The 10,182-nt window shown below is 46.0% G+C and overlaps 1 protein-coding gene across 1 annotated transcript in view; it reads left to right on the top strand.

Annotated features, from left to right (window-relative positions):
* The first annotated feature begins 1,559 nt into the window (after positions 1 to 1,559).
* The window catches only part of ZBTB10 (zinc finger and BTB domain containing 10), a 35,081-nt gene continuing 26,458 nt past the window's right edge, over positions 1,560 to 10,182 (top strand). Inside the window, exon 1 of the mRNA XM_074944194.1 lies at positions 1,560 to 2,546. Coding sequence (XP_074800295.1) covers positions 1,560 to 2,546 — 987 coding nt within the window. The remainder of the gene's footprint in view (positions 2,547 to 10,182) is intronic.

Genomic DNA, 10,182 nt, shown 5'->3' with positions numbered 1-10,182 from the left:
GTAGCAAAGCCCTAAGTGTAGACTTGCTCATGATTAAGCAAAGTTAACACCCCACTGCAATAAATGGAGCAATTCAGAGCTATTGTTTCAGGTAGGGTTGCCAATTTTGGTTGGGCCCTATTCCTGGAGATTTCATCACTTAACATAATCTTTAATTAAAGATTCATCTTTAATTCCTGGAGACTTCAGGACAATCCTGGAGAGTTGGCAACACTTCCAGGCCATGTGCAGTATCAAGGAAATTTGACAATATCGGCTTATTTTGGTTCGTTTTCAAGGTGGGTTTTTTTCTCACAATTATGAAGTCTAGAAATGATTTTTCCCCGCAAAAGTGTTTAAATTCTGTGCAAGAAATAGAGTCTGCTACAAATTGTCAGTGACTGTGGTATTGCAGAGTAGATAGGGCCCTGACTATTTTACAGGGTGAACTTTAGGTCTGTGACCATAAACACAGCACTCAAGTGGAAAGGAATTAAGAAATGCTAGCTTGATTTTGGGTGAGGTTAGAAAACACATGCAGCAGGGACTGCTGTGAAAGCTACCAGTCCATTATTATAACCAATATAACCAGTGTTTTCAGATTTGTTAATGATTACTGCCTCAGTGCACAGTGCACACTGAGACCATTGACCCGCTCACCCCTCCCTTCCCCTGTACTGGATTCTGGAACCCAGGTAATCTATGGCATTAGAGTGTATGGCTGCGCAGGTATAAACAGGCAGGGCGCTCTATAATTGGCGGTGCATGATGTAACAGCCATGGCAATCATCCCCACTCAGTTCAGCACGTGTGTGACCTTTTCTTTGCATTCCCATTTCACAACAAGCGCAAGTAGCTTAGGCACTCGGGGCAGTACATTTCAGAGCAATTACCCGCGCCTGGCACACTGTACCGCGGAGGCGGGCGGTGTGTCGCCACCATCGCCTACAATAAGAAGTCAGGGCCCTGCAGGCACCCTTTCTGAGCCACAGTATGGGGCTCGGGATGCTTAGGCCACCCTAGGTGGGCTACAGCTCGATTGGCACCTCATGGCTAGAGATGGCAGCAGAAGGAAAAAGAGCGAGTCAGAGGTGGGGGGAAGGCAGGGAGCTGCGCTGTGCTCTGGGGGTGGGGAGCTGCGCTGTGCTCTGGGGGTGGGGAGCGCGGGGAGGGGGAGAAGGAGGTGCAGGGAGCGCTGACTAGAACCTGACACTCACCAGCTGTTCGGCCTCCCGCTCTCTTTCCCTCTTCCTCCCCCGCCCGCTCTACCCCCCTCCCCCCTCGGTGGCTGCCCCGGTGCATTGTGGGAATAGTCCGTTGTTCATTTGCCATTCGACCTGGGCCGGGGCCTGTCGGGACGGAAGCGCTGCCGAGCCGGATCCATTGTGGGGAGCCTGCGGCGGTAGAGGCCAGACCCGGGGCCGGACTTGCCCCTTTGTCTCTCTTTGTTCCCTGGGCAGGCCGGGTCCCAGTTTCCCCGTCAGCGGGCAGAACAGTCGGTCGGTCGGGGAGCGGCGGTCGCGAGTCAGAGCGCGAGGCCGGGGGGCGCGAGGCGGACGGGGGGCGCGCGCGCGCGCGCCATGTTCGCGGAGATGAACCGCAGGACGCTGGCGTTCCGGGCTGGCGGCCTGGTCACCGCGGCGGCCGCAGCGGCGGCCGGCGGAGCCGCCGGGGGCGGCTCCTCGAACAATAACAACGGGGGTAACCCGGCCGAGGCCTGGGCCCGGCAAGACCCCGAGCAGCTGAATGGGCGGGGGGCTGACGAGGAAGTGGAGCTGGAGGGGCTGGAGGCCGAGGAGCTGGAGGCCGCCGCCGAGGGGAAGGAGCTGCTGTTGTTGCCCCCGCCCCAGGACGCAGTCTCCCCTGCGGCCGCCAGCGGCCCCATGTTCGCCGAGAGGAACCGCAGGACTCTGGCCTTTCGGGGGGGCGGCGGAGGGCTCCTCTCCGGCCCCTCCGCCGCTAACAATGGCTGCGAGGCCCCTGCCTGGCCGCGGAGGCACTTCAATGGGCGGGGGGCGGACGAGGAGCTGGAGTTGGAGGGTGCTGAAGGCCTGGAGCCCGAGGGCCTGCTGGAGGGCAAGGACCTGGTCCAGGACGGGGGCTCCCTGAGCGACAGCAGTGACGACGAAGAGGACGGCGAGGGGGGCAGCTTGGGCGACGGCAGCGGCGCCGAGGGCGGCAGCTGTAGCAGCAGCAGGCGGTCTGGAGGCGATGGGGGGGACGAGGCGGAGGGCAGCAGCGTGGGCGCGGGGGAGGGGGAGAGCATCAAGCATTTCCCGCTAGCGGCCAGGCCCAAGTCCCTGCTGCAGAAGCTGCACGTCTCCTTCCAGGGCTCCTGGCTCAAGGAGTTCCCATGGCTGCACTACTGCCAGGAGACCGGCCTCATGTCCTGCGCCTGGTGCACCGCCGCCGCCTCTGCCCCCACCGACATCAGCATGGCTGGCGGAGGCGGTGCGGGGGGGCACGACGAGCTCTGCAAGGGAACCCGCAACTACAAACGAGCCCTGCTTCTCAGGCACCACCTCTCCGCCGAGCACCGCCTCAACGAACCGGTCACTGCAGAGCAGGTACGTAGCCACAGGGGGTGGCACCCTCCCGGCCAGGGTAGTGTTGGGTGGGGGTATCGCAGTTCCCTGTTTGAGACTAACTCTTTCACATGTCTGCATGCCCACGTGTGTAGTTTAAATGGCTTCCTCTGTCTCTCTCTGTCTGGCAGGAGTGCGAGGCACATTCTGCTCCAGTTCCTACACCTTCTGTCTCCAGTATGCTGATTACCCTGCGTTCTGTTTCAGGCTGAAGCATATAATAGGCCTCTCCAGGCCAGGGGTGCTGGAACAACTTTTATAGTGTGGGGTGTGGAGAGCTATTGAATCAAACTGTAAACCCTGTATATAATGGAATCCCCTTCAAGCCAGGGCCCCTAGTTCCAGCACCTATGGTCTAGACACATTAGCTGGGGGTATATATAATAGTTTCGGTAGTCATATAGTTAGTTGTTGTTATACCTGGTTAATATAACTTAAGTGTTCAGGGATGGGTGACTTCTATTTTCATTTGTTAATTTTGTGATGATGATTTGGTGTCCTTAGGAGAAGAAAATTGTATGCACTTAAATGTGTTAATGCACTGATAGCTGCACGTAGTTTTTTATTCCTTCTTCTCCAGGGGAAAACGATAGCAGTGTCCCAAAAACAGCTACATGCAAAATCCTCTAGCACAAAATCCGAAAGAATATTCGTTTTAGTATCTAGGGGCTACATGGGGTGCTCATATACGCTTTTGGACTTAGTTCTTTTTTCCCAACATAGGTGACTTTAGATTTCATCTACTGCTTTGCATAAAGAGTCTGCAATTGCATCAAGATAAACATGTGGTTTCCTGAAACCCTACTTAATATGCCACCTAACCCCTTTAATGCTTTGAAACTAGTGAGCTGTGTGCATCCCCAACCACCCTGAAAGCAAAAGCTGTTATCCTCTTATTGGCAAAGCCACTGACAACTTTACTATAGCTACCAAGTGTCTAAAGGGTGTTTGAAATGTCAACAAATACATGTGCTTGACATAAAAGCTGTACTTTTTTAATTGAACATCGTGCTTAATTAACTGTCTACAATGAAAAAAGAACAGGAGTACTTGTGGCACCTTAGAGACTAACACATTTATTTGAGCATAAGCTTTCGTGAGCTACAGCTCACTTCATCTGATCTGCATGCATCCGATCAAGTGAGCTCAAGTGAGCTGTAGCTCACGAAAGCTTATGCTCAAATAAATGTGTTAGTCTCTAAGGTGCCACAAGTACTCCTTTTCTTTTTGCGGATACAGACTAACACAGCTGCTACTCTGAAACCTGTCTACAATGAGTACTTAATTTCCTTTGTCACTTGTGTTCTAACAGTATCCTACACTGTGGCTAAATTAACAATATAGTGAAGTAAATTGATCACAAAATGTAAGTCAAGCATAAGGAAAATAGTTTCTATTATATAGACTTGTCTAAAGGCATGTCTGGAAAAATGGAAAGCCTTTGCACTTCTGGCAAAACCAGGTGTTCTAAATTTGAGCAGGATCTCAGGGTTTAAAGACAGGTATGGTAAACAAATCTAGATGCCCCTGCAGTTTCAATTGGATAGGATATTTAAGTTTCACTTCATGTGAAACTTCCTATGCCCTGCTTCTGTGTTACAGTCCACCTCAGTGACTTCAGTTGTCTGAGCATTTTTGAATTATATACTATAAACTTCACCTTTAGTTGAAGTATCTTTATATCTTCCTAGTAAAAGCATTCTCAGAAACTTGATGCTTTGAGACTGCTAATGTGATCTGTCATGTAATTCTCACATATTTTGTCTCTTGTACTGTAATTTGTGGATTGTTCCTCTGTCTCCATTGTTTTGTCCTGATGTGTGTTAAATGACTAAAATTTCTATTTCCTTTCTGACAGTTTCCTTTGCTTTATTTCCTTACTCTTTGTGTTAACCTCTTTAGCAATCCTACAACTAGTCCTATCCCTTCTTGTTTATATTTTAAAATTGTTTTTGGATTATCATCTTGTAATGGTAAGTCTGGTGTAACTTATAGAAGTGGTATCTCTGTTCATTCTTGGTATGTAACTGGATTTAGCTGCTTTTATATGTTAGGCTTTTAAAATTTTTTGTATAAAGGAAAATGTTTCTGCTATTGTCACCTTACCCAGGTGCACATGAAATGTATTTTAAGTAGTCATCTATCTTACAGCCTTCTTACTGCTTTCCTTCAGATTTGAACATTTTTTTGTATTCTATAGGAAGACCTTTAAACACTAAGGACAGATCCTCAACTGGTGTAGACTGTCATAGCTTCTGTTGAAGTTCTTTCAAGCTGTTGTTTACACCAGCCAAAGATCTGCACTTTGGTGTGCTGGGAATTTTCATAACATGAATCAGCCTTATCTGTTTCTTCTGTAAACTGTCAGTCAGTGCTTGTCCACAAACTCTAAACACCGAGTAGATGGGATACAGTAACACTTCAATATTCTAAAGAGGGAGCAAACTGATCTTTTCAAACACTTCTAAATATAACAAGGCCTAAAATAAAAGTAGATTGCTTAATACACTTGAAATCTTCCAGGTTCCATACCTGCTCACTCAAATGAAAACATTTGCATTATGGTGTAACATCAGATTTTGCCTCTTTTGTACTATTTCTGAATAAGTGGGAACCCCTGCAGGGTAGCTTTAGAGCAGAGGTGGGCAAACTATGGCCCGCAGACCACATCCAGCCCCCGGGACTTTCCTGCCCAGCCCCTGAGCTCCTGGCCCAGGAGGCTCACCACCGGCCCCTCCCCTGCTGTTCCCTCCTTCCCCATAGCCTCAGCTCACTGCGCCGCCGATGCAGTGTTCTGGGTGGCGGGCCTGTGAGCTCCTGGGGCAGCGCAGTTGCAGAGCCTGGCCTGACCCAGTGCTCTGTGCTGCGCAGCAATGTGACTCTGGCTCCAGCCAGGCGGCATGGCTGTAGCGCCGCCAGCCACTGGTGCTCCAGGCAGTGCGGTAAGGGGACAGGGAGCCGGGGGTTGGATAGAGGCCAGGGGAGTTCAGGGGGAGTTGTCAGGGTGGGGAACAGGGGGGTTGAATGGGAGCAGGAGTCCTGGAGGGGCAGTCAGGAAGGAGCGGGGGTTGGATGGGGCTGCGGGAGGCAGTCAGGGGACAGGGAGAGGGAGGGGTTGGATGGGGCGGCGGGGGACAGTCAGGGAGGTCAGCGAGTGGGGGAGTGTGTGTGGATAGGGTAGGGGTCCACGGGGCGGGGAAGGGCTCTCGGGGGCGAGAAGTGGGGGGATAGGGGGTGGGAGCCAGGCCATGCTTGGCTACCAGCCATCCATACAATTTCCAAAATCCAATGCTGCCCTCAGGCCAAAGTTTGCCCGCCCCTGCTTTAGAGGATGGAACTTTCAAATGGAAGATACTGATCTCTGTATCCTTGAACCATTGTTGTGATTCTTTTTTTGCTGCAAGTTTGACTTGTATGAATGTTCAAAAGAATAAATGGTTTTACTAGGTTGTCAAATCTCTTAAATCGCGTTCGCCATTAATCCCACACTTAATTAACAAACTATGGGGTTTTTTTCTGTTACTTTCTATTCCCATGTGTTATCGCATCCCTATCGTGTTTACATTTCTCTCCACCTCTAAATTTAATCTGGTAACACCAAAACAATATGCCTTAAAAAAAAAAAAATTCCCTGATATCAAATATTTAGAACATTGGAATAGTAAATAGGTAATTTGTGTTCCTTAGCATGTTTTTCCTAAATTTTTGAGGAAGCCTTTTAAGAGTTAGTTAAAAGCTAGGAGAGATCTTAGACAGTACGCATGTATTCTTGACTTGACAAGCTTCAACTGCAGGGCATGTTTAACAGCTGCTAATAAGAAACATATGGCATAATGCCACTGTTCAAGTGAGAAAAGGAAATTGTGGGTATTAGACACTACAGCAGTGGAAACTTCTATAGATCTGTTGGGCAATAGACTCTCAAAAATGAAAGCAGTGATTTCAGGTTTGTTTGTTTTTTTAGAGATATACAGATCACAAAATACATCACAAGTGGTTGCCGCTGCTATAAATTCAAGGGTATTGTGAGTCCTTGCCTTTTACTGAGGCACCAATCTTAAGTCCTTTTTTCCCCTTTTGTAAACTAGTTTTAAATAGTTACTATAGGCCAAAAATATGGCCTGCCTTTTAATTACTTATAGTATGTGGTAGACTTGGGTTTTCTACAGAAGAGTGCATTCTCATAAGCATTAAAATGTGTTGATTTACAACTAAATAGAGCCTTTACACTAGATTTGGTGTATCTTTTTGCTACTTAGGAGGGTAGGCTGTAACTGTGTACATTTATTTAAGCAATTATTTAGCTTAGTATTTTTAGATTCTTATTAATTGTACCTTTTAGTATGTTAGAAAATAGTGAATGATATATTGCTTGTTTACTAGATAATTACCTTTTTACTCATGATCTGTGTCAAGCTACATTAGGACGGAAACTGAAATTTAATTAAATACACAAACAGCATATAAAATTTATATTAATTAAAACAAGCCCTTAATAAAGTACATGACCTATTGTGCCATGCTTATAAAGAAAAAAAGTTAGAATCAGAGGGAAATTATCTTTATATAGAAAAGCAGTCTTTAACTCAAAGATTTTAATAGAGGCTCCTGGAGTCAGCATTATTTTTTACTTAAATGTTTTAAGAAATTATAAGTTTAGGCCTTAACATATTTTTAGGCCATAACAAATTAATTTTTAAAAATAAATATGTACTAAATTTAAATAATGAAAAGTCTGATTTCAGTAAAAAAAAAAAAAAAAAAAAATCAGATTTATATCCACCTTGGGGTAGACTGACTCTTCAGGTTTTTAAAATGTGGACTCTTGCACTAGGACAGATTTATTTAGTTAATAAGTTTTGCAAAAATGTTTTACTCTGGTCTGTGTTCCTTTTGCTGCTGACGTAAATGCATGTGGTGGGGTACCAGTTTTCTTTCCCCTCTACTTAACACTTTTTAAAGTTATGGCTTTGCAGGTAACACCACGAAAGCTCCCTTTCAGTCTGAAATACGTTTTTGATTAAAGGCAGAAGTTCTCTGAAAGCAGAAGAATAGTTGATGTAGTATCACTTTTTTCCACAGGAACCATAATTGCCTCAGTGTCATGCAATCATGAATAGGAGGTGGTGTTCCATTCATAAATATGTTTGAGTATCCCCGTTTTAAGGATTACTTCCCCACCTTTACTTGCTGATTTAAAAGTAAGCTCTTTGAAGTAGGGATTGTCTTATATCTTCTATGGCGTTTTCCACCATGGGGCCCAACCTGATTGTGTCTGTTCAGTGCTACTGCAATATAAATGTTAAATAATAAGGCAAGGTCTGTGTGAGTGATGTTTAGGTGATGCTCCACCTCATGGCAGCTGACGGAAAACATTTCAGAAGGTTTTGGTTAGAAAACTGTGGCCAGGAAATTACTACTCTCTCACTCTTCTGAAACGGCTTGTTTGCGGGCAGTGTTTACTTGATGGGGAGAGAACTAACTAATTGGATAGAGGAAGGATGCTGCAAGGCAAACAAAGCAACATATGGAAGACTCTGAAAGGATAACTACTTCTCCATTACTCTTCATACACATATACAAGATGTGGTGCAAGAGCCTTTGGTCCTTTCCTGCTCCCAGGAGACAGCAGAAATTGATGCCAAACAAGTATCTCTGTGTGAGTTCAAGATCTCACTAATTTACTGTATTTTAAGAACATGTTTCTTTGGCGTCGCAATCATCTGCGCTTTGAGGAATTGCTACTTGTTAGATCATCATATCTTATTCTGAATTAATCTGAAATGTCTTTGCATCTTCCTTCTTTTTTTTTTTTTTATAAACTAATAGATGAATCGAGCTCCTTTAGGAGAGACCACATTAAGCACAAGTGTGCTGTGGGTATACATTGTGAAAAATGGTTTCTTGACCAGTGTTTCTTTTCTGTAACTCTAGTCTCAAAATCCTTTGAGGACCTAGTTGCTGCAAGAAGTTGGGTACTCTGAGTGGGGAGTATGGCATGGTTCTGTGATAGAAGGTTTTGGGATATTATTGAGTGGATGTACCAAGGGTGTTCTAAGGTGTGGCTAAGAAAACCACATCCATTTCCAGTTATCGCATTCATATTTCACTATTCTGCTTTTCTTTACACACCTGGCATGTGGTCAGCTGTGAGGAGGGTGGTGATTTAGGAAAGTACAGAGTTGATTGAGTGCTACACCCAACGCTGCTGCAGCTCAATCTTCCTTCCATTTCTGCCCCACTGGGGTAATAACTGCTACCTAAAGAGAAGCAGCTAAAACTTGATTTATGAGAAGTCTTGGTCAGTCTTGCAGCCAGCCTCTTCATGATCCACATTGGATTGAGTTTGAGAGCTACAAACGAAATATACAAGTTATTTGAGTGTTGTGGGAAATGATTTTAGTTTTGGTGCAAACCAACTATCTCTCTTGATGTCTTCCAGAAAGGCATCAGTTTTGATTTGAAGATCTGTTTTAGTCAAACACAAGTTATTGGGTTCAATACAGCAGTAACTGGATGAAATTTGGTATGTTACATAGGTCAGACTAGATGATAGGCATTAAAAAGTATGAATTATAGTTGGCAATGATAGTGTGTTTTTCTCTTCACGCTTTGATTACTGAAATTCTAGCCTGTGGCCACCTAAATCACTTCTCCAGAGTCCAGCCTGTTCTGAAACATCTGTGGCCCTTTCGTAACTGATAAATAGAAATAGAGTTGCATTAACCTGAAAGACCATCTCTGACTGATCTGCTACAAAATTTCTGCTGCCTTCTTAGTATTCTTCATGGCAATACTCCGTCTCCGTTAGGGCCACCCTGAATATCCCAATCTGCCCTTTCCAATTTTCTCTCCAGTTCCTCCTTGTTCAGAGGATACTTCTTTGCTGTTGCCATATCATCTTTGACTTCACCATCCCTTTTTGAAAATTCAGCTCAAAACTCTCCTGTCTGCTACTTACTGCTATAGGTCAATGCAGATAGTGGAAACCAGTAATACTTCACTGCCTGGTGCCTCTTTGCCTGCTATTATTCTTTCTCTTCAGTAATTGTTACAAGCCATTTTGCGATACCCTGATGAAAAATGGTGTATAAATGCAAAGCATGTACTTCCCTTGTTAACACTTGTTACACATTTAAATACTACTATAATGGCAAATCCTTTTGGAACATTTTTAAGATGCTTCCTGATTTAGTAATTCAGGCTTTTGTGGTATTTTAACACTTGCAGTAATCACCTTCAGTACTCTCTCCACTTGTTTTTTCTGAACTAATGGTGAAGGCTGCCTCTATAGAACCATAGAATAGTAGGACTGGAAGGGACCTGGCTGGAGAGGTCTTCTAGTCCAGTGGTTCCCAAACTTGTTCTGCCGCTTGTGCAGGGAAAGCTCCTGGTGGGCCGCGCCGGTTTGTTTACCTGCCGCGTCCGCAGGTTCGGCCGATTGCGGCTCCCAGTGGCCGCGGTTCGCTGCTCCAGGCCAATGGGAGCCGCTGGAAGAGGCGGCCAGCATGTCCCTCGGCCTGCGCCACTTCCAGCGGCTCCCATTGGCCTGGAGCAGCGAACCGCGGCCACTGGGAGCCGCAATCGGCCGAACCTGCGGACGCGGCAGGTAAACAAA

This window comes from Natator depressus, chromosome 2 (assembly GCF_965152275.1).
Source record: "Natator depressus isolate rNatDep1 chromosome 2, rNatDep2.hap1, whole genome shotgun sequence".
NCBI classification, from domain to species: domain Eukaryota; kingdom Metazoa; phylum Chordata; order Testudines; family Cheloniidae; genus Natator; species Natator depressus.
The sequence above is the reverse complement of the archived record's forward strand: the minus strand, read 5'-3'. Positions and strand labels throughout refer to the sequence as shown.